Here is a 27339-nt window from a genome sequence, read left to right as displayed (position 1 = left end):
CCGCTCAGTGTACACAGAGCGGCTCTCCGCATCGGTTAGCGTTTCCCACCGTACCTGGGGCACGTTGAGCCAGTCGTCGGCCAGACCCATGGCCTCCGTGGCGTTCTTGAGGGCGTCCTCTGGCCTCCAGTCGGACCAGTCGGGACACAGGCCTGGGGAAAAGGGACAGGTCCCCGTCAGTTATACAGACAACACACACCAGGGAGACATATCGAGGGCGTCCTCTGGCCTCCAGTCGGACCAGTCAGGGCACAGACCTGGAGAAAAGGAAGGAGTGTCACCGTCAGTGCATGACAACACACACAGGGGCAGACACATGGGGAGGAAAAGGACAACCAACTTATCGGTACACATTAGTCATTACACAACTCATTAGTGGAAGCATCACAGCTAAATGGTACAACCCTTATAACTGGACCGAGGTGCAACAAACTTAGCTACCACGAGCAAAGCCATTTACGTACATACTAAGGTTACAGGCGCATCACAATCCAATACGCGAGAAATTCACAACTCATTTGTCCGTGTGTCTCTTTAAATTGCCCATTCCATACTCCTCCGGCGGTCCAGTCAATCACACGAAGCCACCACGGCCCAGACTTCCGTCTACCACGGCCCTTCCGGCATTAGCGGTGAAGTCCGTGGCCCGACCAGCGACGCATAGTCCACATTCCAGGTCAAATAGCTCCGTTCAAATACCGCCCCGAGGGGTGTCACAGATCACTTGTGCCGCGTCATGGCTCCAATGGCTCCGTATAAAAAGGGGCTGATTACCCGGACAGAGAAATAGGGGCTAAGTGGCACGTCAGTGGGGTTAATGAGAGTGGTGTGAGGCGGGGTGGTAGTAGATGAGAGGTCAATGGGAACGGAAATTGTCACAAAGCGGTCCGACATTGGAGGTTTTGATTGTTCCGAATGAATACCTTCGGTTGGAAGCATCAATGGGGACAAATTGCCTATTCGTAAAGGATTTTCGACTATTGAGTTATTCGCTCCATAAATAAAGACATTTAGCATTTGCCACATTCCATCAAAAGTGCAAACATAACATATAATTCACTTGCAGTTGAGCTATAATTACGGAACTCTTATCCGAGTAAAAAGTTTCCAACACGTCACCGCAGCGGTGCCCGCTCCTGGAATCGCTAAGTAGCCGCCGTCAAAGCTGGCAATCATCAGCACGACAGGCCGGACCAGACGGCGCCGGACCGAAGGATCAGGGGGGGGAGGGGTACACGGTTGGCACGAGCCTGTAGCACGCTCGCCCCCTACCCCGGGAGGTAACGGGCCACGGCCCTGATCACGACTGCTGAGCTAGCTTTCTCGTGGGTGAGGCTGGGGTGCACAAGAGTCAATGCTCACCGCTCCATGCACACATTTTTTCGCACTCTTCCCATCCAGGCGGGTGACCGACCGACGTTTTAGCAATCGCATGCACAGAGCAGTCAGTCACTGCCCAGACTCCCCAGACGGTCAGATAGATTCTTCATCACTACAAATTAGCCTATACCACCCTCAGTAGCAGACGCTGCCGCCTACCGGTGCAGTTTTGCAGGCTTATCTGACGCCGCGTGTAGCATATACGGGTGACTCAGTGACTAATGAAGTCGGGTCGCTTTAGAGCACGCCGTGGCGAGCACGGGGTGGGAAGTGACATGTGGCGTATGGCCGTCTGTATGATAAGCAGACTGCAATGTCAACACACAAGCGGGTGTTAAGCCCCGTCCGCAATACAGAAGGTGTCGAAGAGGTAATCGTTGGAACGAATATAGCCCGGTGTGGCAATAACCCACAAGACGAGAATACTTCTAGCTGGCTGAGTCAGAACTGAACGACAAACGCACATATTCGTAGATGCCCTGCAGCGCATTTACAAAGCGCCTAACAATAATATCGTTTTTCGAAGTATACAATACAAATAAACATAGCCTACACAAAGTCATTATTCAATAGCAAGAAATGGCAATTATATCAGCACAGTATCTACAGCTCCTCTCAAAAGCTTGGGCGACACGTCTCTTTCCACTCCCCACTGGCTAAGCCAGGCCGTGAGCCCTCCTTAGCCTGTGGCGGGCGGCGGCCTCGCAGCGACTAACTCACTCAAGTGCACCTAGATCAAGATCATCTAAGATCATCAATAGATACTCTCGTAAAGCGTGATCATCGATTGAGCCACCCAGGGAAACAGTGTTACGGAATCACTCTTACAACTGCGTAAGACGAGTCCCGTCGCCTGTCCGTACCCGTCGACCCGCGGCCAAAGCTGGTAGACGATGGTATCGCTCTGTGTCGTACATCCTACAATGTTCGATCAGGACCGCTACATTACCCTACCCGTAGCAATCAGATCAGTGGATCATATCCACGGACGAAAACCAGAAATGGGATTGGATATGGAGAACTGGGTATAGAACGACTTGACATTTACCGAAAGCGACTTATAAGAATAAGCTTTGAACTGGCAAAGGTCAAACAGATCGCATTTTCGAAAAATGGTAAGCCATAAGGCGACTTTTTACTGCAGTAGTTTACTTCTCTCATAAACGTCAGACATACTCGTCTCAGTGGGAGTAACGGATAACCTAGACGTAGCACATTACGAGAAACGGCATAACCGTCCCACCACAATCACCCAATTTAGACAATGGCTCCACATAGCTGATTACCCCAATGAGCCTCTTTGTCTTCATCAGCTTAAACGGACGGCGGAGGCACATAGGGAAGGGCGGCAGCTGGGGAGCGTTACCTCACCCTTCCCAACGAGACCAGTTTGTCAGGGGCTGGCCCTGTGCTGGCCCGGGAACTGGTGCACCTCGCTCCTGGCAATAGACACTGGACATAGGGAATGATATTCATGGATACCCGTCTGTACTCCGCCAGGCTCAGAGTGGATTTATTTGGCCCAACCCGCGTCCCAGGCACGACAAAGAGCTTCACTGACCTTTGCCGCGACATAACCTTGACCCCGACTGACCCGATAGCCCTCACATGACACTGAGCTTTACTGACCTGGCGCCCTTTATATGACCTTGACCCCTCACTGACCTGGCGCCACGCCGTCGACCAAGGCTCCGATGGCCTTGCCGTCACGCCAGTCGGAGGTGAAGTTGCGCACCGGCAGGTCCGGCATCTTGGAGCCGATCCAGTTCATCAGCCTGGCACAGTGACGTCATCGGTCAGATCAGGGGTGACGTCATAGAGGGTCACTGACGTCACACCGTAAGGCATTGTAGTGGCGGTGGCATACAGTCAAATGTGTTGGATCACGAGAGTCAAAAATACACTTTATAAATTAGTTTCACAGCAGCGAGTGGTAGAATTAGAGTAATGGCAGCGAGTGGCAGAAAAGACGACGGAAAACAACTCACAGACGATGATATAAACGGACTGAATAAACCAGACTGGAGAGTCGGCCAAACAATGACGTAGTGAATCGTGAGGCGGCAATTAAACTGAGGATGTTATGACAGCACGCATAATTTTCGGCGCCCACAGTGCGTTCTTTCTGCAGCTAGCTCAACACAATTCTGATGGCTAAGGGTCCAGCCACCGGCGCCGCGCATTGCATAATGCCGACAGTGCCGACTCTGAGCGAATTCAAATAAACAGATGTCGGGGAACGGCCGATTGTGCCGCATCAGGTCCTGGTGTGATTGGAAACAGATTCGCCAGTATTAGACGGCACACACACACAGGCTGAGGGTCGAATAAGTTCAGACTTCCAAGGTAATACAGTTCGAATGTTCTTAAACGTATTGGTCAATCCTGATTTTAAATCTACGTACAATAGAGAACAAATTGATAATTGTAATTCAAATCTGGTTTAATGACATCTACAGAAAACAGCAACGATCTGAATATCACATAAAGTGATTTTTACTTAATTGGTAAGAGAGAGCACCAATGTATCACTGTTGGGCAAGCACTATACGGTTTCCTTTAGAGTTCACCTCCCATCAAAAACCGCAGTCCAACCGCTCGCCTATCGCTCACCTCTGTTTGGGCGTGGGGCCCTTCTCTCCGGGCACGTTCTCGTCTCCTTCCCACATGGGCATGGAGATGCTGTAGTGCAGGATCAGTGTCCATATCAGACCCAGGATCAGCTTCAGGTGACAGTCCACGATGTGGGTAGCGTCTGGAACACGAAGAGACAACTCGAGGTTAGTGCTGATCATTCGACGTGGGTTGGTGAAGAAGGGAGTCCACCCAACTGCTTATTATCTGCGACGGAAGCCGCACCGAATCACCATCTGTTGCCACTCAGGTGGCGCTTTTGGCCACCGGGATAGCGCCTAATTATCTAATTATCGGCCAGTTATTAATATGAGCGCCATCATCACATGTGCTTCGTCCATGATGACTAATAAATCAAGGCATAAGGCCGAGAATGAGCCGAAAACACAACACCGAATACAACGAAACCTATGCAAAGGAAACTCAAGCGAGCATAGACAGTAGACACTGCCGAAGCATGAGCGGCTTCAATAAGCGTACACTTAGCAGTCTTTCCCAAGAGCTCAATTCGGCAGTTCATATCCGGCATGCATTCCGAGTCGCCATGTTGCGAATCAGGACACGTCGGTTTGAGAGCTCAAACATTCGCGTATCAGTGACCCGTTTCGTGCTCGCCCTATCCCCAAGCCGTCTGTGCTTTGTCCCGTGTCCCGTTCTCCGTCCTTTTCCGTTCCAATGTCGTGTCCCGTCCCACCCTGCTCCGCCATGTCCGGCCGTCGCCGCTTGTTAGGCGCGCCAAGCTAAAGAAGCACCGCTCGGTTGCGCATCAGTGGACGCATGCTCTATGGACAGACGGCCCACGAGCTGGGATTCCCGCGGCTGTCCCAGCCGTCGTACCGCTTGGGTGGAGTCGGAATCACCCGACAATTCACGGTGACCGCACCGCCTCACGATTCACGACAAAATCGTGGGACGAACTGTCAGGATGTGAGTGCAGACCTCGATCATACTAAAAGCTTGAATGAAGTCAGAGCTTCACAATGCCTCTGACGAGTGGCGCCGAACGTCACAAACCGACAGACCGCGACGTCCGAAACTTGGCCGCGTTTCTACGCATCCAGACCACGCCACCGTCACAGCACGGAGCTCTGACCAGTGAGGCTGACCGTGACCACTGGTCAGTGGAGCGGTCAGCGAACAGCGCCGGTCAGATTGGTCACCCCGGGAGCGGGCTGGCCCGGGGTGAGAATCCGGAGCGGCCCGCCCGGCCTCCCGCGGTGGGGCGGCTCCCGGTTCGAGAGTTTGGCATTTGATTAGCATACATTACCGAGGGCGGTGCGAGTGAGATCCGTGTGATGAAGCTGACACGGGTGGACAGGGTGATGCCGCATGACGGGAGTGGGGCGACGTCGTAGGAGCGATGCACCGAAACCGCGGAGTAGTGAGGTGATGTACCAAAAATTGTGTTATGATGACAGAAAACAGCTTTCCTGAATAACACTGTTTCCAAATGTCTGTGCTTTATATATAAATATATTATACACAATATATTATACACAATATATTGTGTCATTGGCCATTGCAGGGCCCATGAAACCAACGGCAAGCAAAGATCTGCATCATGCATGTGTAGACGGGTACGATCATTGCTAATGCCATGAGACGAGAAACAAAAATAGTGTGAGTGTGACTAATGGACCCGCGTAAAGGTGCGATACTTTGCACAAATGAGGCGGACGCGGAACTCTGCGGCAACTCTTTTCTTTTGGCACATTCTACCATCTTTATTCGTGAGACCGAGATCCAATTCTGATCAATGCTCACGTAGTGCTCATAAGCCGCCGAGCTTTCAAACGAGGAACCGTTACCTGCTGCACTGGGCTGTCATTCCATGAGTTGTCAATTTTACCATTGTCTCGAATGCACCTCATGTCCGACTGGTCGATCATTATCACCTCCCAATAACGGTTCCACACGATCAACAGGGCGGCCAGAGAATTGACGTTCGCACAGATAAAAGACGTGTTGAGCGAGGCAGCACCACGAGAAGCAGGGCATGAGTCTACTCTAGTCTAGTCTAGTCTAGTCTAGTCTAGTCTAGTCTAGTCTAGTCAAGTCTAGTCTAGTCTAGTCTAGTTTAGTCTAGCCCAGCAAAACCAGTAAAGCCCAAGCCTGGTCTAGCATAGGCAATACGGTGTGGAGCAGGGATGCGGAGCCGGAGTCGGAGCCGGAGCCGCCGGAGCCGGCATATTTTGCCCGGAGCCGGAGCCGGAGCCGGAGCCGTGAAACAATATAGCCCGGAGCCGGAGCCGGAGCCGGAGCCGTCAAAAAAGGGGGCGACTCCGGCTCCTTTTCTTAAGAGGAAACAATTATTTACCTAGTTCGGTTTGACAGTACAAGGCGTAAAACAATGTGGTATTCAAAAAAGCCTTGTTATACAAATACAGAAGCAACGTGTACCAATCCCATCGCCTTTTTTCTTCCACCCGTATTTATGTAATTGATCGCATAGGGGATGTACATGAGTAGAAGCCGGAGTCGGAGCCGCCGGAGCCGGATCATTTTACTCGGAGCCGGAGCCGGAGCCGGAGCCGCCATGACATTTCACCCGGAGCCGGAGCCGGAGCCGGAGCCGATTTTTTTATCCGGAGCCGGAGCCGGAGCCGGAGCCGTCTGAAATTTCCACGGCTCCGCATCCCTGGTGTGGAGGCATGATAGATAGACTAGCCAGGACGATCGCTAAGCAGGTCTACAAGATACCTAATTGTTCGGAGAGTACAGCCGTAATTCAGATCCGGTAATGAACGTCACCACTAACGTCAGCTGAGATCCGGATTCTACATCACATAATGCTCCCGCGCTCTTGTTACAGAGAAAACCCGTATATGCCGGGACCGGCTGAGTTATCGATCTGTACCCCGAACTGGCGAGTGGCGATCGATTTGATCCGGCTCGGGGGATTCGGTTCGTAACTTCGTTTACGTGTTTCAATGCATTCCAGGCATTCCAAGGCATCCTAAACATTCCAACGGTCACTTGGCCTCTTTGCGAGAAAAACGTCAAAAACGTGTCTCATATTCACACGGCGGGCGGCTATTACTTTTTAGCAATTGTGTGATGCTGTAAACACCAATTTACAGAACAGAATGCGTCACACGGAGATGTCATGGAAATGAGGGACAAAAGTCAAAACCATAGATATAAGCAAGAATCATCATGTAATCTATGTCAAAACTAATGCAACCTACGACAAGTCGACGAACGGTCGTCTAATGTGATCAGCAATCAAATATCCATGCCTTTTATCTTTTAATCAAATCTGATCTCTTGTATGTTGACAAACGGATATGACATGCTGGAAGTTGCAAATAAAGCTTCTTCACAGGTTAACAGGGTTCGCGACCACAAACATTTGTCTTGCTAACAAATACACATGACCTTTGACCAACACTATGCAAAATTACACAAAAAAGTTCATGGAAGGTTTATGCGTAACAATAAATTAAAAAACAAAGCGCCAACGCATCTTTATTTTTAATCGTGTCCGTTTCGAGCCCAATGCAATTCCTCATTCCTGTTCATATGGCAATGTGCCCAGCTTCTTATCTGTAAATGTGTCGCGTATCGTGCTCCATTTGAATGTCGTCCCAATCGACATGCCTCCACTCACGCCCACCTCAGACAGTAACAGAAAGGTCATGGCAGACACAGACACACAGACGACACACAGACAGCCGTTGGACTGCAGCGGCTCAGGGTGCGGTAGCTCAGTCATTCTCGGCGCGGCCAAACGGCCAGTTCGAATCACGAATGTCAAGGTCACCGCGACCGGCACCGCGCACCGGCCCCACGGCAGGTGCCCGAGGAGTGGGCGGTGGCATAGCCATTGTGGTCTCGGACTCTCGTCTGAGGTGGGATAGGTTCAAGACCGATGGCTTGGTCAGGTGATGTGGGGTGGGACAACCTGCAAACGAGTGGGAGGTTTAGACCGCGTGCGCCACGGATGACTGGAAGGTATAGTCTCGTAGCCAAACGTTGTGGGCAGGCGAGAGAGCACAGGCACATCACAGAGAGAGAGCCCGACAGAGAGAAGCGTGCAGACGGGCCTCTGGCCAGACAGAGGCTGGGAGGGACGGAGCGGGGGCGGCTGCAGTCGCTGAGGACGGTGAGAGATAGAGTGCAGGACGGTGTCAGAGGCAGAGTGGAGAGGGTGCAGAGCGGAGGGTGCAGTGGGTCTCTGGTAGAGCGGGAGGCCAGAGCAGCAGGGCGGGTCGAGAGAAAGCCGACGCGTGGAGAGAGCAGGCCGTTGTCCGACCTCACGGCCTTGTGTCATGCAGAGCAGTGTGCAATGTGCACTGTGCACGGCCATCACGTGCACAGGCAGTGATCATCATAAGCACGGACAGTGGTCATCATCAGCAGACAGTGGGCACATGCCTCTCTAGTCTCTACAGCTCAGACGCATTGGGCTCTGGCAAGCAGACGAGACCGAAGGAAAAGCGATTGGGACGGGGAGGATAAGCGAGAAAGCTTTGCTCAAGTGTAATAGTAAAGCCAAGCTTGAGAAGAATCATGAAGGAAGCATAAGAAGGATGATGGCAGGCCAATTATATTGGCACACAAGTAGCTTGACAGAGGCTATTCGTAGCTAATGGCGAATCGCTAGAAAAGTTGGCACTATCAAAGCCGACATTATGGATGCGAGGTACAATTAATAGTCTGATTTACCTTGCACTTTGATCCTTGCAGCGGCCGGCGGCGGGAAAACAAGTCGGTCAATACTCAATAACCACACACTCGGCACATTCGAGCCAAACGTAACCGCCTCATGACTAAGCAAACATAAATTAGGAGTGGAAGTGGGAAACGGTTCGTCGTGGGAGGAAATGAAATCATTCGGTGTAAACGATGCCGAGTTTCCTGCATATGAAATTTAAGTCGTGAATAATACCTACGAAATGTATCTGTGGTGCTATCTTAAATGCGTCTTCACTCCTCACAATCTTGCTAATGAACAAGTAACTTATGATTCGAAATCAACTCAACAAAAAGGACAGAAGATAAAAATAAGCGCAAACTGGGCTCAAATGAACATCGCACCCAGCTACTTGGATCAGCTCTTCAAGCATCCAAAGCTACCTCACTCCTTCACCAGCCTGGAATGCGCGGAGCGCGTGCTGCAAGAAGGTTACTCCCGTCCTCGGGCCACTTTAACGCCCACGAGCACACACCGACGCCGGCTCTGCTGCCAGACCACAATCCACGCCGGCCGAACGTGCTTCTACCCAGTCGGTAACAGCTCGTCTGGTGCGTTTACTAGCCGAGCGGCGAGCAAAACAGGCAGTAAATCTGACCCCAGCCCGGCGTCTGCTCGCCGCCCGACAGCCCGTCATTAAAAACGGGAGTAGATGCCTGTTAGGAACCCTCAGCCGCCGGCTCATTGAATGGATGGACTTCTGCTGTGGTGCTGTCGAAGTGCACTGCATGTTGCAGTGTGACTAAAATCGGAATAAATGGTGCACGGCTGCAATAGCACTCGCAGTTCTAACGAAAGGTACATCACTAATTGGGAAACTGCATTCATCTTCATTTATCGCATCACTGAGATGCAGCTAAGCAAGTTGGTCCCGCCATAGCCAGTGCTGGACGGCTAACCGTCGTTCACATTTGAACATCGCGCCGTTCAAATGTCCGACTCGCCGCCCGTTGAGCTGCGACGAACGCTGAACAGGGAGTGGCTTGGCGCCCAAAGCTTCAGCCACGGGGACCGGCCGCATCACGAAGCACCTTAGAGTGACTCAGCTGGGGAGGAGGAGGGGGGGTGCAGCGCGTGCCAGAGGAATCTCCATGACGTGGCAAAAAAACGGCGGCTTAGTTCGGCCCTTAGAACAGAAGTCCAGTCAGTCATTGCTAGAAAATAGATAACCTCACTATAAACGATACGACCGAAAGCCTGAAGCCAAAGCCTCAACAGTCAATATTACAACCTCCACGCCAACGACAGATTGGCGGGAAAAGAGTATCGGTCTTGTCCGGTTTCAGCTGGATTTCAGAGAATCCTGTCGGGTGAAACATCGCAGTAAGCCGATTCCGAGGAACGCGCTGCACATTCCTTGAAAAACTCGGCACGCTCACAGCGAGGTTGTGCATGCAGGGGTGAGCAATAAACATTTATTTTTGGAGGAAATGGAGGGGTGCTGATGAAGAAAACAGAAAACTGAAAGGGAACAATGCAATTGCAATGTATCTGGACTGGGCCACATAGTTTTATGCATAAAGCGTCAAGGAAAAGCTTGCAACGGAAGGTCGTTGTATTCGTCCTCATACCATTCAACCGTGAGCCAAACAAGTTCTAAACCACACCAAACATCATTTCAACCGGACCTGCCGAAGTCTAACATGAAATTTTTGAGCACACCGCTCAGATATGCCAAAGCACAGTTCTGAAAACAAAAATAGCGGAATCTAACACCGGTAAACGGATTAAGCCCCGCCGGTGGAAAGTCCTGAAAGCGGGGCATGTCCCTCACCGAATATGAATGGTGGCACAATTGCCGTTAGGCGTTACTGGACCGACATTTCATACCCAAACACGACACAGCAAGCTCCAGTGCGTTCTGAGGACAGTGCCGACCCTCGCGCATACCGCAGAGGTGACCGAAAAAGTGGAGAGGCGCGCGTGGGCGGAACCAAGATTCCTTTACTACTCGAACGGGCGGAACTACTCGGGCGGAACGGGTGCGCGTGTGGGGGTGTAGGGGGAGGGTATGGTGTGGGTGGAATGGGGATGGAGAGGCAATTGTTGGTAAGGTCAGCAGCTGTGCGTTAGCTCTGAATGCTCACCGGCTGTGTGGCCGCCCACCGGCCAGATGGCACCCGCGGCCCACACACTGATCTGACCCACGGACGGGGAGGGGTCCTTTACACACACATCACTCGACACTTGTCATTAGACATGCGACGGACGATAGATGGACGAATTGAAAATAAAGTTTTTCTCCTCACCTTTACAAAAAAAGGCAGCCAACGTAAAGCCATCAAACCAAAGGTAAGGCATAGGTATACGTACTCGACCGTTTTCAACACACGTCCAAAACGCCTGATAAGATCAATGGTTCATGCTTAGCGACCATCGTCATTCAACCCGATCAAATCGAACTTCTAACGAGGCCCCGCCCATCGGCGATCACGTACGAGAGCACGTGCTCCAATTACTGCCCGCTAATTAAGGCCCTTCGTTACGTGATAAGCAGCACCGGCATGTGCTATAGGTCCACGGTAAGCCAAAGGCGTTCTTTTGGCGACGCAACTTTGTGGCAAGTGGAACTGGACACGAGTCTTAGATTTCACGTTGGTGGGTGGTCACATTTAGATTCAGGCAGCATATAATGTTCCGGATCTCTGGTTCCTCCTAGAAACAGATGCATTGCCTGGCAACTTACGACGCTCTTAATTTCACAAATGCTGTTTTTATGGCCCCAGCACTGCTGAAAAGTGCCCGTGAGCAGACTGTGAACAGAGCTGAGCGACCGTGCAGGGCAAGCACGTGCACGACACTTTGCACTCGGTGCTTTCACTCAATATACCCTGCTCGGTGCTACCTCTCTGAAGTGCAGCATTTGTAGTGCACGGTGCAAAAATACAGCAGATTAACAGAAAGGGCTGCAGCTGCCGCATATCAGACAGGGCAGTACAGTGCTAAAATTCAAGAGATGATGTCATACGAATTGGATTTTTCGAGTGCAGAGTGGTGGGCTCGTACCTCGTAGTCGTGGCTTTTGAACATGACCTTCGACAGGTTTTCACCAAACATCCAAAACGGACCGTCCATGCCTGATCCTCTTCATGATTGCCAACGCAGCCATCTTACTGTCACGGCAATGGCAACCGCCAATCGTCAACGCTACTTCCATCGTCCACCGTCCCACGTCCACCGTCCACCGCCACCCGCCCTCCGCCTCCGCAACCACCTCCTCCCCGCCACCGCGGTGCGGTCAGGCGCGTCGCAATCTTCTGGATCGCTGACCCCAGAGCTAATGCCGAGCACCGCTAGTGCCGCGACCATGTGGTATTAGACATACCGCGACTATAGACCGGAGGTCGTTCCACAGGCGGGTGGTCGGCATGGATGACCGTTTAGACGGCCTGCTGGAACGGGTGGTCAATTTTGAGGCACGTGAACTTCTGAGTTGGTGAGCCAGAGAGGAGGTCACCGAAGGTCGACTGGGCTTTCAGCAGAGGTTGAGAGGAGAATAAATTGGGCTTAGTTGTATCATACACCACTCACCAGCTATGTAGCTATAAACAACGCTGTATACAGGTGTTTACGAGCACGTATTAGCAGCATGCTTGTCACTAACAAAAGGGACATGGAAGACACTGATGGGTGAAAGCCCGGTCCAGACTGGCCCATCTACCCCGCCGTCCACTCCGCGTCGGGCCGACTGTCCGACCGTCCAGTCATTGAGCTACTTTGAGCCGGAGCTGGCCCCGCCATCGTGACGTCACCGACGGGTGCGTGTGACGTCACTATGGGCACCGCCCACCTGTCCAGAGGTGGCAGTGTGGCCGCCGTCCGCGTGGAGCAGGGCGGCGGCGGCGGCTGCTGTGCCCGGCAGTGGACGGTGTTGGTTGCGGTTGCGGCGGTGGCAGAGCGGGCGGGCTGGAGAGAGGGGGAGGGTGACTGGAAAGAGGAGGAGGGGAGAGGGGTGGACAGTGGACACGCCAGCACGACGGTGGAGGGCCGGAGGGCGGCTGGTGCACGTCCGTTGCCACCGCCGCCGCGCCGGTCGAGTACAAAGGTGACGACTGGCGGATCGAGGGTGCAGCTCAACGAACCCCGGCGTGACATCACTCCCCTCTGATGACGTCATCAGGCCATCGCCACCGGCACCAACGGCACTGCATGTAACTGGACCACCAGTGCATGCCCGTCACTGCAGACTGCAGTGACGAGGTCCACAACGGCTTCCCGGCACGGGTGACAACAGACAAACGTGACACGACACCCAACACTGCCTGACGTGTCACGTCACCACCGTGACGCGACATCAGGAGCCGTGACACCGTGACGTGTGCCGACATCACCTGACGTTGGACGGTAGTATCGCGTGTCTTACCGACCACCCGGGAGTGCCCTGGATCGTCACGTCCGCTCAGGTATCGATTTCATACCGCATTAGCGAGGCATCGATTGGCGACGAATCGTTAGCGGCAGAGCTGAATGGGGTCACGGCACAGCACGTGTTCGGGTGTTTCGTTGTGTTAGGACGACGAATAGCTTCGGTAGAGTTCCGGTGTTTCTGCGATTTTGTAGAGAAAGGGATGGATGATAATCGTTGTCACGCATCCGTTTGGAGGCTATATAGCTTTCAAGGGACTTGAAAGACTCAGACTGATCGCTAAAAAAAGTTTAGCCATCGGACGATAAACATGGACGTCCAGCCCACGTCCAGCATTGAAAGTGAGATCGATAGTTTATACGGACCGAGCAATCAACTTCCGGTGAATACCCGCATCAGATTTCCATCCCGCATTAATGTCGGCATCCACTCTGAGAACGGAATCTAATGCATTCATGATCGGAATCCGCAATGTTTGGTTTCCGCTACCGAGAAAACTGACACCGATCCGAGCTTTCGTCAGTCTTCATGCATATGACATCGTGACATGGACATTTATGGAATTCTCCGCTTATTATTGATGATTTGATGTTAGAGGGCGTGCCAGCAACGAGGCTTTATGGCGAATAGTTACAGAAACGAGGCACTTAGTTACAGCAAGTAGACAACGGCCAAAATCAGTGCTCCAAACTGCACAAGTACCCAGCACACATCATGACAGACAGGCGACAAGGAAGGGTAAGTCCAAGGAACGGTATCTATCACAGATGACAGAACATCCGTGCCAAGACAGACGCTCTAATCCGCCTGTCCACATGATGTCAACCCGTCTACAAATCAAACATCGCCACCGACAGTATTTGCACCTCAGTGTGACACGGTAGCTCTATCTACGTGCCCTCGCGTAAAGTCCAGTCCACACGTGCCGTGGACACCTAGAGAGGACGTGATGGAGGGTGAGGAACGTGATCACACATACGTTCCCGGCAGGACAGACAACATCCCGGGCGACAGATACATTCCAGCTGCTCCGAGTGGACTGAGAGGTCACGTATGAGGGACACAACAGAGGTGATATTTGGAGCAGTATCACAGCGCAGCAGTGACGGCACGGAACGGAACGGCACGGCGACACGGAACGCAGTCACGGCAAGGGATCGAGTGGATATTTGACCGGAAGCGGGTCAATTTCAACCAGCAACAGGAGGGGTGAAGGGTTAGATGAACAGAGTTCGCAGAATCAGCTGTATGGGGAACGCCAAGAATGCAGCATCATCTTCGGTAAAGAGGTGGTGTTGAATTCTGATCGGGGTAAACGTTTAAATGCGGCATGTTAATTGCAGGTTACGGACTACGGAGAGCACCTGCCACGGAAGGCGTTATTTTCGGCCGTGCGAGGTGAAATAGTTAGCACAAAATTTAAATTTGGCAAGGCAAATGTAGATGCAAAAGCGTTGTTTTCAGTTTTATAAACGATATAAAAAGGTACAATCGGAATGAAAACTAGGCGCACATGTTGAGCCTGGTTAAAACGACCACGAGGCAAAACAATTTTAATCATACAGCAATAGCCAGTCAAGCCCCTGAGTCCTGACTTGACCAAACTTACTATACGCAGTACGCACCCTTTGAAGCGTATAATTTTCGGAAAGTGCGCAGCGGTCTCAGCACGTCATATATGTATGACAGGTGCGCGAACAGCTGTGGCCGGATCTGCTATACGGCAGATACGGGAGGGGAAGCAACGCAGGTGATGTCGCGACTTTCGACCTCAACAGCTGTCAGCAACAGTTCCCTTTCCAAAAATATAACGGTCTGCACCGTCAAATGTCTGCATTCATCGGAAGTCGAGACGAGCCAAAAATTAGGTTAAAACTGAACTATCATTAAAAGAGAACAAAAAAAGGATTTACTCAACTGAAAATAGCTCGCATGATACATTTGAGAAAAAAAATGTAGTAACTCCATTCGAAAAAGGAATGGTAGCAGCGTTTATCACCAACAGTGAGCGACACACGATCGAGATAACCTAACCACAGAGGCACGATTTCTTGTCAAGTCTCAGGCTAGGTTACTCTCTTATAGCGGGAGATACCATGGGTCCATGCAGGCTGATATCTTCTCAGAAAAAAAAAATCAGGCAATATCACCCAGACAATGAACTGTCATGACAACAGGGAATCATGACGTCAGCACTATACCTAATGACAAAAGGGAGCCACCCATCGGCTAACGACCGACTAGCCTTCACCATCGATCCACCCACATGCCGGTGAACGATTATGACGTCATCGGATCTGCACGCTGGATGACGTCATGGTCAGGTATGTCGAATGACTTCATACCACGACTTGTTCGCTACTTTAGCCACAGGCAGCTAATGCTCGCCATTCCGGCTCCACCAATCCAGCACGATCAAATCCCGCTCTCTTAGACCCACGGATTTTCACCGGTCAGCACAGCTCATCGGTCTACCAACCGCGACTTCCAGTAGCTGTGATTTGATGACGTCAGAGTGACGTAATTGGTTCAACAGACAGACGGTGGCGGGCGTGGCAGCGCCCGTTGAAACAGTAGACACACAGCAAACATGCCGGAAAACAGGACTCGAGTGTTGACAGACACGGGGTCTTTGGCCCTGTTCACACCGCTAAAACATTGACAAATTAGTGGTTGTATAATGTATGGATTCCTACCACCCCGAGATGATTCTTGGTGCATTAGTGATAGCCTGTGATAAGTGACAGCGCGGACCAATGGGGATTTGACCCGGCGATTGTCCCGACCGCAGGGCCGGTCGTTCCGGTGCAGCCGAGCGATGGTAATCGTCGATATTTCTAGTGAGCTCACCGGTCGAGGAACGGGAAACTCGAGTGTCCAGCGCCGCACTGGGCGACTGGCTAGACACCGGTCCATGTGCCGTTAGTGCTTATGTTACTGATCAGTTGATGGGTGATAGACGATTGGCTATTGACACGGGAAAGCCCGATGGTGATGTCTCATGCAAACAATGTCCGAGTGTGGAAATGTAGCGGTTGGGCTTAGAGACGATGTTGTGTGTTTTACTTTCGTTTTTAGCAACTTTGCCATGGTACCCTGAGCGCATTAGAGGATTACTATGTAAATCAGCTGATCCGGGTATCACGTCTGTGCTAGGTGCTAATGTATGCGCCCAGCCTTGCGTGGTATGCTTAGCGGCATTCCAGAATTCAAAAATAATCCCGCGGCGCGCGAAACCATAACGGAAACGGAAAACATTCTGGCGTCAATAAAACCTAACACCGCGCACGGTTTCATTCCCCATCCCCTAAAGTGACCACACACACAGCAGACACTCGCCCTCCCCTTCCCTCAGGGAATAAACACCCCACCCTCCCCGCCCCTCAACACTCACCGATATTGACGATCTTGATGTTCTCGTCTCTCTCGAGGAATTTGAGTGCCACCGACACGTTCTCCAGCTTCTGCGAACGGAAGGTGGGCCTCTTGCTGTGCTTGGGCATCTTCTTGCCACTGAGCACCTCGATGAGTGCGATGAGAATGAGTCCATCCTCCAGATCCGTTTCGAGCGAGTAGATGTGCTTGCTGGCATTCTTCAGGTGCTCATTGGCCCAGCGAGTGAAGGTATTCTGCTGGATGCGCTTCCACTGGGCGTCCTCTGCGAGGTCGCGCTCCTCCGCTAGCATTTCCTCCTCCTCGGGCGGATCGCGGCCGGCACTGGCCGCGTGCTCCGTCTCGAACCCATTGGAGGCCATGGTGAGCGACACTAGCGCCGTCTGTGGGGGAATAGTGAACTGTCAGGTGGGGGGCGCTGGACACTGGCCGGTGGGAGGGAGGGGAGGGAGGGGCTAGGGGGCGGGGCGGTCGGTCACGCCTGCCGCGCGACCCGTCTGGGTGCACGTGGCGGAATACCGGGTGCAGAGTGGCGGGTGCGGGGTGCAGGCAAATGTCAGGCACACGGAGGGTGCGAGGCACAACAACGCTGCTAGGTTGACATTGATAACATGAGGTATGCCTATACCGACATCGAATGCGAGTCTAACAAAACGAAGCCACAAAAAATAGGGTATGGGGCCGAGCAAACATGGGACACCCCCGCCTCACAACATCCGAACTTCACAGACCACACCGTCACTTTTCGTAGACGTTTGTCACCAGTGATAACTGCAGTCTCAATGGACCCGTTACGTATTGGCGACACACCAATCGTACTAAGAAAGGCGAGACTGGTCCGTTCCGAGTGAATGACCCCCGAAAAGAAAGACGTTACCCCCATAGGCAGTCAGCTGGATGGCATTCTGGAATGGCTGGGATTTAAAGAAAACGCCGGGATGACATTGCAATACTGTAGCCATTGATCAGGAAATAGGTACTCTAGAGGCAAATGTTTAGGGAATATAACGGAGCAATACGAGGTTTGAACATTAATTTCCGTGGACCGTGGCCCGTGGGTGCCTGATTGCAGATGACGAGCAGATGTTATTAACAACTTATAGGGATAAAGTAACCCTGCGAAATCCATAGAATTCCACTGCTGCATTTCAAGAGTTTTCGTAGTATTTTTACAAGCACTCCGCGGCTACGCAAGTGGCAAAACCGGGCCCAGGTTTCGCTATCAAACTAAAATTACTCCAGACATATCCAACCACTTTTCTACGTATGTACCCGTACAGTAATTATCAGCAAACAAACAACCTCCAAATAAAGCAGCACACACCTCCTTACTCGGACACACTCAGACCACTGCCACCTCCACCGCCTCGCTCCACCCACGGTACATAGAATACTAGGTAACACCGGTTTGTCCGCTCAACACAGGGCCAATGGTCACCACTTTCTTCAGCTGACGTCTGTGACCTTGAGCTGACCTAGGATGATAAACAGCTGACAATTTAGGCCATTTGGAGCTCACTTGACAGCTGAAGAGCGTGGTTTAAAATATAAATATTTGTCAGGCACTGACAAAAGATATTATTCACCAGTCATTTTTTAAGCACATTCTGTCATAAATTAGTTGACTCCCTCTGGTCTTCCACACGGCAGAAAATGCAAGTGCAAATTCTGCCGTCTTGAAGTGAGCCAAACGCTTATGATACACATGATCGTTTCTCTCAAATCACAACGGAAACTGCGAGAAAACAAGAGAGAGTCGGACTCTACAAATGAATGAATTTGGAAGAAAAATAGCTGTATTTTTTTCCTGTGGAAATGTTGACTTTGAAAACATTGGCCATCAACTTTAAAATTGCCCCCAAATATGAAAATGTGTGAATTGACAAAACAGGCAATCTTGCTGTTTTTGCTCAAGTTTGGTCATGATTGAGAGAGATTCGATGCGAAAATGCACTGATATATACTTTTGAAAGCGAGGTCTCGATCAGTGTATTAATTTTGATTTTTAACTTAACGCTAGTCCCACTTTTCCCTCCAAGAAAATATATTTGTCAATTTTTCAATAATCATATTATGCGTCATTGCTTTAAAAATAAAGAGAGTCGGACCGTAATTCTTTCAAAATGACTGATCGTGCTTAATATCTATCGGAATATATCAACAGATTGGCCAGACTCATTGGCTAAATATGTTTAAATTGCATTTTTCTTACTTTCTGCAGAATTTCCTGCAAAATTTTACTGTAGTTTAAGCTGCGTTTCCTGCAGATTGTGTTCACAGACCAATGGGAGACAAGTATTTCTTCATCAACAGGTTTATTCGCCATCAATTGGTCTAGCTGGTGTTTTTCGTATGCGCAGCTTATGTCACAGCTGCGTAAGAACACGTTCGCTTTAAATCATTATGGGTATTTCTTTTCGGAATATCAAAGGTCAATGTTGATGTGTTTTATAAGATTTGTGGTGGCGGGATTATCGTCATTAACTAATTACTTGATATCAGATTTTAATGGGGAGTGGTGTAATTCCCGCACGACTGTTGACTTTCATTGTAATTGCCTGAGCTGGTTCCTGGGCTGCCTCAGATAGCAGGATGGTGTGTCAAGTATCAACTTGACAGGAAGGTGGGTACCCAGACACTGAAATTTCTGTGTAATTTGCGCCAAAAATTAGGTACCTATTTGTGCAAAAATTAAACCCTTTTTATATAAAGCACATGTGCACATCTACCGATCAAGGCTATATCAAGGCTATGGCGTCTGCCGCCATGCGCCAAATTCGGCGCATGCGAAGTTACCTACGCCGGACATGCGCTGAAATTTTTGGCGCAATCCCGCCACTATGCCGGACATATAAGGCATAACGTTTATTATTTCCAGTCTGGTACAAAACAAAAATCAAACCTTACCTAACCCCATGTTGCATGTTCATATGAACTGTAGATCAGATATTTTTTTGAAAAAATACCCATCTTTCATCCTTTCAGCATACCTACAACCTACTAAACAGCCTTGGTATCAACCTAGCATTCATACTTTATCTGCACATACATATTGATATATGTGGTATGTTTTGTTCAGTAGGTTATATGTAGTAGGTCAGCCGTCAGGTGCCTACATGCTATCATTTGTCATGCTTTGATTTCAGATGGTGTCTTGTGGGCTTTATAGTGGGCTTTGTGGCCCTCGTGCAAGGGTTAAGTGTTGATGCACATAATGCAATGTGTTTTTTTCCATGGGCGCAGGAACCTCACGTAAAGTTTGGGGGGGGGGGGCAGAGAACTTCAATGTCACTTTGTGGGAACCGTAATACCCCTATGAACAAATTCCTTGCAGTTTCGTGCTCATCTCACCTTGCCGAACGATTTCATGCTCTTAGTTTTGAATTTAAATGAAAATAAATATTTTACTTTAAAAATTAGCATAGCTGAAAAGTGGGGGCATGTCCCCCCCCCTCCGCTCCTACGCCTATGGTTTTTCTTAATGGTACAAATCATCCACATTCATATGTGAAGGGTAGGTAGCTACCTACAGAACCAAATCAATGCCTCAATTGCTCATTGTTTTCTTACAATAAGTCCCTCCTCTGCCAATCGCACTAAAGTATCTACTGTCACAATGCAGTGTGCGTCATGATTTATCAACTCTATGCTTACAATATATTTCCATTTGTCAATCACATATTGTTTTTTTTTACAGGCTTTCCGGTTATGACTGAGGCCGGCATCTCACCTGTCCTGGCTACGCCAAATCACTGCGGATGCCGGATGCCGAGGACCGGAGAGCCAACCGCTTTGAGGCGTGAGCTCTGTGGCGTGGCTCGAGTGACGGCTACGGCGCCGTCGACCTGGTTGAATAGCTGGGGCCTGGACGAGGGTGCCCTTAGTACGGTGGCCAATCGGTTACGTCCGAGGGGTGCTCGAACACGCTGCCGTCGCGTGGCTGCCGGCGGCCGCCCCCTCGCACGTGAATCTTCTGGAGCGAGGACTGCGAGAGGCGGCCGTATCATCACCGGTGTCCGCGCTCAACACCGTGCCACGCACTAATGGCGGAAGCCCGACTTTCTCCGATGGAGGAGAGAAGCTGGACGCTGGCTGCCAGGCTGCTGGGGAGGGCGCTGGCTCTGCCATCAGGGGACCCCCTGCGCGCGACCGCCAAGGCCTCGGCACCGGCGCGCCTGTCTTCGGTCCGAGGCTGGAGATTGCGAGGCCGCCAGGCCTGGGCGAGAGCGAGAATCCCACCGTGTCAACAGACGGCTGGCGTCACCTTCCGGTTGGACGTGTGCCCGATCCGGGCTGGGGCCACGGCGGCGGAAAGGGAAAGCGTGGCTACGCTGCACCTCGCGTTCCTGCCCCTGTGTGCTGTCCGGCTTTGGACGGACGGATCTGCGGAGGGCGGAGTCTTCAGGTGCTGGGCGGGAGCCGTGCTGGTCTGGCTGTATTTGTATTTGTATTTGTATTTACATTTAAGAGCGATCCACATACAAAGTGCGTGGCGATTACTGCTCAGAATCCGTATCCGCGGCTGCTGATCTAATCATTCAAAACATTTGCACATTCACTCACGTCAAAACAAGGACAAGGCTGGACGAAGAGGCCGAGGAACTGCGGGCCCCGGCCGGAGAGCTGTGCTTTAGCTACCGCGCGGAGATGGTGGCGCTGGTGACCGGTCCGGAGATCCTACTCGGAAGAGACAGAGACCAGGACCTGCGATCCGTACCTATCTGCTAACTGTGCGGTGGTGCTGGTGTAGTGCAGCATTTTTGGATGGATAGCTACATTTCACGATTAAATAGCTGTTACGTTTCAGTGCAGGTGGCGTGACGAACAATGTGGTAGTTATCTGTTGGCCACTTCTGCGGCCGCTGCTATTTCCTACTCGAAGGCGGGCGCGCTGTTTGGCTGGGCCGCCAGGATGTTCCCATTATGTGTCGACGACAAAGCGAGTGTATTCGTGTTCTTTTAATGCACAGAGGTCTGTTGTATATTTGAAGTTTTATTTTAAGTTGACGATTGCGAAGGGCAGATTCATCTTCTCTCTTTCATTTGTGTTGCCACTTTATCGTTCATGTTTGTTATAAGTGTCCATGCGGCTTGGTTGTCATCTTTATTCCTGATGTATTTTATTTTACGAACATGCTGGTGATCAATGCAATACACTTTTGGTTAATAATGCTGCTTTAGCTCTGATCCTTTGTGGTATGTCTTGACTGTACTACTGCGATAGCGATTTTTCCTCACCAAAATATGCAGGCAACCAATGTAAATGCTGCCAAAAGTTTGTCATTACGTGATGTATCTAAAAAAAACAAAGAGTTCCTGAACGTGGTCGTGTACTACGTAACCGGAAACTCAATAGGACGCAGAATTCTGTGAAGCAAAACTACAGAAGTGAGGCTGGCCACGCCAAAATCAAGTGAGATATGTCTAGCCTTTCTTCAGCCGCCAAGGCTTCGATAGACTATCCCCGGGTTCGGTGTCTCTCGAACTACGAAGATTTAACGTCGTCCGGCCAATCCTGGTTAAGGTCAGCGGGGATTTAGCTGTGGTTATGGAACAGGATTGGCCGTCCGAGAGACTCCGAAGACCGAACCTGGGGTATGTTGCAGCACAGCTATGTCGACCGAGTGTCGTCGCAAGCTGCACCACTAGACGAGAACAAATAAAACCGTCCCGTCCTAGGCTGACTAGGCTTAGCTAGGTGGCAGCACAGTCGCGCCGGCAGGGGGCAGTGCCACAACCAGCCGACTGATATTTTCGTGTGACGTCAGAACCGGTGCCTCCCTGGCTCCACCGACTGATTCAGATTCGCCGAGGGCCGAGATCTCCCCTCCTTTCCGTTCCGAGTCTCAGTCCCACTGTTACTCGACCCCCACCGGACACGATTTGGTAGCCGAGGTCTGTGACGTCAGCCGGGCGTGAAGTTTTCCCTTCACCATAGGCTTCACACACAAACCGGCCGAAGTTCATGCCAGGATAGCCCGGCTTGAAAGTGCAAAAATGATTAAATTTTGCCGTCAATAGATTCATTGCTTCATTTTATAACTAAAAACGTCCATTATTAGGACTCAATGAAGGTAAAAAGTACTCAAAATCGAAGTTCAAGAAGATGCTGTCCGAGCACAATCTGGTAACATCACGTGACCTCTTTTAAGCAGAATGTATATAATTCAAGGATGTTATTACACGATTGCTGCCTAAAACATCATAAATAATACGCTTGTAACATTTATTGCTTCTGTTTAAGTCATAACATTGCAAAACGCAAAGTTTATCATGGAAGTCACGTGACCAAAGGTATAGCAGGGGTTGGGACAAGCACTCAAAGGATTTCAAGTTTTTTAATTAAATTATATAAGTTTCATGATGAAATTGAAAGAATGTATTTTTTCCTAATGAAATACAAATTTCCGTATGTAAAATATTTTCCTTATGGGCGAAATTCTCCATATAAGAAATGTCAGTGACGTCACCAGGGCTTTACTGGGCTTTACTCAAAACATCGGACCTACCTGTTTCTTATAGGTATCTTGCTGTTACTCATCGACCTCCGCCTATCCGCAACTTCCAGTGGTCGTCGCGCCCCGTCTCCTCTCAGCGAATCAGCTGCCGCGCACCCCGCGACTTGGCATGCGAACAAAAACGTCCGAGCCAGCGGTGGAGCGGGTCGGGCTTTCAGACTGGCGTCACACGGACTGAAAGCCGGTCCGCGGGGTCGGGAGACGGTCAAAGACTTGGGTGGGACCGACCAACTCCGTCACACCAGTCACCGGCAACTTCGGAGTAGGTCGGAGTTAGAATGGGGAGGGATTTGGTGGTGAGATGAAGCGAATGGGTATGGTTTCAAACAGACATGTGCTTGGATCCGAGAGCTGGATCTATGATCTCAGTGGATCTCTCGACAAAATAGAGGGGTTGGATCTATGATCCGAGTGGATCTCTCGACAAAATTCAGGGGTTGGATCTATGATCCGAATGGATCTCTCGACAAAATTTAGGGGTCGGATCTATGATCTCTGTGGATCCAGCGGGCAAAAATTTGTGGAGGACCTATGATCTGTATGGATCTCACGACAACATGTAGCCAATGGAACCCTTATCCTACATAATTGTACACCTTACAGTGCAATACAATTGAGAATTATCACTTGTGGACATGGTTATTGGTTAAGACCACTTATAATCATTAGGTATCATCATTAAATTTGAATTTAAATAAACAGCATTTGTACTACATTTAAAATAAACCAAGAACATGCATATTGCTACTTTTTGTGACCAATTGTAACTTTTCATGACAGCACTGATGACAATCTTATCAACAAGCTACAGCCACTTTAATTCAATGAACAAGCAGTACAGACAGATGCAGTGGCAGCAGGGCACTGCAGATTTTCATTTTGGTCCCATTCTTTCCATGCAACGCCAGTAGGGCTAATGTTAAAATGCCAAAATCTATGGGGGGCACTGTACCCTGGTGCCACCCCCCCCCCCCCCCCTGTTCTGCCGCCTATGGACAGATGTTAGGAAATCAAACCTGGAAGCCAAATAGGTCAGTTTTGTTAAAAATAATCCAGCAATCCACTTCTGCCAGGTATGAAATCCCAATCCAGAATGTTCGTATGGGCTATTAGTATGTGCAACACAATTTCGATTTAGTAAGAATAGCAACCAACCTCTAATACTTTCCTAATAAAATTACAAGTTCAAAAATGGCATCAACTTCTTCAGATTACCTACTTTTGGCATCGTGCCGATCGTGCCACGTGTGGTGCCATGCTGTGCTTTTGTTATGAGAGAGCCTCCCAAAAAAAGACAAACGAAATTCACAGCTCACGTTTTGGTAATATGGTTTTATTACGTCATTATCGTTTGACCAATGAAAAATCTTAATTTGACCAAAACCGTAATGATTCCAAAAGATTCCCCGTAATAGGCCCTTTAAACTAATGACGTAAGATATTGTTATTCTTTTGAAAAATGAATAAAACAAAGATGCAAGGCGCACACCGCTCTGGGCCATGTAATACCGTTTCAGCTTACGTTTACGTCATTAAATTCAACGCTACAAAGATGATATTCACAAACAATCGTATCGTAAAATTATGTGAGGCAGAAAAAATTAACATTCTTAAAAAAAAAACTCCAGACTTTTGAATTTCCAGTTTGATTTTTTTATTTATTTTCATTATACTCGAAGGTAGAACGTCTAGCTCATTTGTTAATTGAAATGACGTCACGAGTTCTATTTAGATACTGAATAATCATTTTACGGTAAATATCCAAGGCCATTACAATTGATATTTCGCTTCTCATCGCTTCCGCAGGCTGTTGAATATTTTTATACTTTTGTTTATATCTTAGTTTATTTTATCAAATATTTCTTTCAATAGATTGAAATACCTTTACCTAACCAAGCCACATGTGTCAGTATCATCTTTTATTGTTTATCAATCAATTGTGGTAGCTGGAAAGTGGAAACTGGAAAGCCTCATGGTTGTCTAATGCAAGATTGTCTTATCAATATCATTATGTAGATTTTAACATGAATTGTGATGTGGTAGGTACCTAGTTATGTATTGTTCATTAGTCATTACTTTGACTTACCTCTATGTTAATTGTTAATGCAAACTTTTCTGTTGGTATGTGAACTGTGAACAATCTTCATGTCACTCAATTCTCTCAAGTTGTGACTGTCATGACCTCCTTTATTTTGTATTCTGTATAATGTAACTGGATGGCGGATGCCTTTACTAATATGGCCTTTGTATAAAATTGTTTGTTTCTAACCATACTTTGGTATTCATAACTTCTTATGAAAGAAAGTTGTTAACATTTTGAGCACCTATGAGCTATGATCCCAATGGATCTCACGACAAAATTGGGGAGCCAGATCTATGATCCGAGTGGATCTAGCGACAAAATTGAAGGGTCAGATCTATGATCCCAGTAGATCTCTCGACAAAATTGAGGGGTTGGATCTATGATCTGAATGGATCTCGGATCGGGATCCATGGGATCGGATCTCAGATCCATTTTTCCGGATCCAAGCACATGTCTGGTTTCAAAATAACTTATTTTCAACGTAACTAAAACTGTGTTTTTTATCAATACATAAGTACACAGAGGTGTGCAGACCTACGATAGGAATGGATGAGAAAGATATAATAATTTTTACGAATCTTCAAACTCAACCCTATTAGAACCAGATTCATTGGACCTCACGAAACATTCCAACCACCTTGGAAAAATATTTGACTGAAGGCAAATGCACTTATACTTGGCATGCCAATAATTTGTGAAGACACTCGACGTGTCAGGACACTCATAACATTCCTCCGAGGCGTTAACTGTCCCCTGACAGTCACCGTGACAGGCTGTGACCGAGACCTGACCGTCAAATCTGACAACTGTCAGAACCGAGACCCCAGCACCACCCTACAGAACAGGGCTCAGGGAGGGCCTCCCTGGCCGGCGGCCAGCCTCTCCGACTGTCACAGCTTTCTGGCATAAACAAACCGTTAGCGGTCGTCGGACAAAATCCCGGCTCTCGTCCGACCAGCCGGTGTTAGATGAGAGAGAAGCGATGTGTGGAAATGAAGCTCAGTGGTGAGCGGGCAACACATAGGCATCGTCCCCAAACCACTGCCAAGGGAGACCTGTGAAGAGCTCCAGCAAAGGGGTTTGACTTGTAGTTTAGTTCAGACATCAGTGCCCAAGGCCCACACTATCGAAATTCGAATGCATGACATAATTATTTGATGCAAGATCAAATAGTGCTTAGTTAGGTATGCGCATAGCCAGATTGCAGGACAACAGATTGCAGGGCATGTACTCGTGATTGTTGCTCCGGTTTACCAGGAAGAAACCTCACGCTCTGCAAAACCGGCGACCACAAAGCCAATAGACTAAACGTCTATTTCGAGCCTGTGGCAACATTGGTAAAACAACACCAAACATCACCGTTTGCTTCAGTCGGTCCGATTGAGCTAACCCTTTTACGAGCCATGCACTGTTTGCGCCCGTCCATCAAACAGACGTCATGCGCGAGGCTCAGGGCTGACACAGCGGCGGGTGGTCGAGAAATTCGATCTCTCCGCGGGGCGGCGGCATGTCAGCCCCTCCAAATCATCACTGATCCGCTGTCATCGGAACCGACAGTGCAGAAATCCGATCTCCTGCCCCCCCCCCCCCAGACGCCAGCTCAGAGCTCGCTAAGACGGTCAGAGAATCAAAGGCGGCTGGTTGGGTCAGTCACGTGCGAGTCATTAGACAGCGAATGTAGCTAGGTCAGCAGCGTCTGCAAAACGCTTGTCGGGGACGCCGCAGGCGCAGCCCCGCCCTCCCTGAGCTACGAGCCGTCTGAGTATGCATCGGACATGCCGGAGTTATGCAAGGGTGAGTCATGTGCAGGGGCGCCGCCACGGATTTTTGACTGGGGGGGACGGACTGACCGACTGAAAACCCAAAAGTAGGCATTCTTACCGTGGCTTTTTCGGTCGGATGCATTCAACGTTTAAAGCAAATATGCCACTTTTAACATAGGGTTTTGAACTGAAGTAACAGTTTTGTAGCCTGAGCTGAGACGAGAACAAATCAGGAGCTTTTATGGCCCAACGATCACCCTAGCCAAATATATCGGTAGGTATCGATTTTAGGTTTGAAGACTGAAGTCATTCCCATAGATTACACTTTGTCATTCTCTTGCCGAGGAATCCATTCCCTTACGGAAAAATGCTAGCCAATCAGCATTCAGCTGGTTTGAACTACGTACTATGCTTGGTCAACGCGTAATCAGCTTCCGCTGCAATATAGGTAAGTAGCCTCTACGAAAGATGGAAAATAGTGATGTAAAAATAAATATAAAATCCTT

At 49.6% G+C, this 27339-nt stretch overlaps 1 protein-coding gene and 1 long non-coding RNA gene across 6 annotated transcripts in view; one reads left to right on the top strand and one right to left on the bottom strand.

The window, feature by feature from the left end:
* Window positions 1–27339, bottom strand: part of LOC122389239 (filamin-A-like) — a 119739-nt gene that overhangs the window by 41884 nt on the left and 50516 nt on the right. For 2 of the 5 annotated variants that reach the window (XM_043381075.1, XM_043381076.1), the window contains exons 1-5: window positions 24207–24243; window positions 16471–16852; window positions 3994–4135; window positions 3046–3155; window positions 55–152 (exon numbers count right to left, since the gene is read on the bottom strand). In XM_043381075.1, coding sequence (XP_043237010.1) covers window positions 55–152; window positions 3046–3155; window positions 3994–4135; window positions 16471–16852; window positions 24207–24215 — 741 coding nt within the window. In that variant the 5' untranslated portion in view covers window positions 24216–24243. Of the gene's footprint in view, window positions 1–54; window positions 153–3045; window positions 3156–3993; window positions 4136–16470; window positions 16853–24206; window positions 24268–27339 lie in introns of those variants that run through there. The other 3 variants (XM_043381077.1, XM_043381078.1, XM_043381079.1) reach the window with 2 other exon arrangements.
* LOC122389240 lies at window positions 18904–21639 on the top strand. The gene is made up of 2 exons (XR_006257934.1): window positions 18904–19092; window positions 20167–21639. It is a non-coding gene; the product is annotated as an uncharacterized LOC122389240 (long non-coding RNA).

The sequence above is a fragment of the Amphibalanus amphitrite genome, unplaced genomic scaffold, assembly GCF_019059575.1.
Source record: "Amphibalanus amphitrite isolate SeventyFive unplaced genomic scaffold, NRLGWU_Aamphi_draft 000350F_arrow, whole genome shotgun sequence".
In the NCBI taxonomy this organism is placed as follows: Eukaryota; Metazoa; Arthropoda; class Thecostraca; order Balanomorpha; family Balanidae; genus Amphibalanus; species Amphibalanus amphitrite.
Note: the sequence above shows the minus strand (reverse complement) of the source record. Positions and strands in the feature narration are given on the sequence as shown.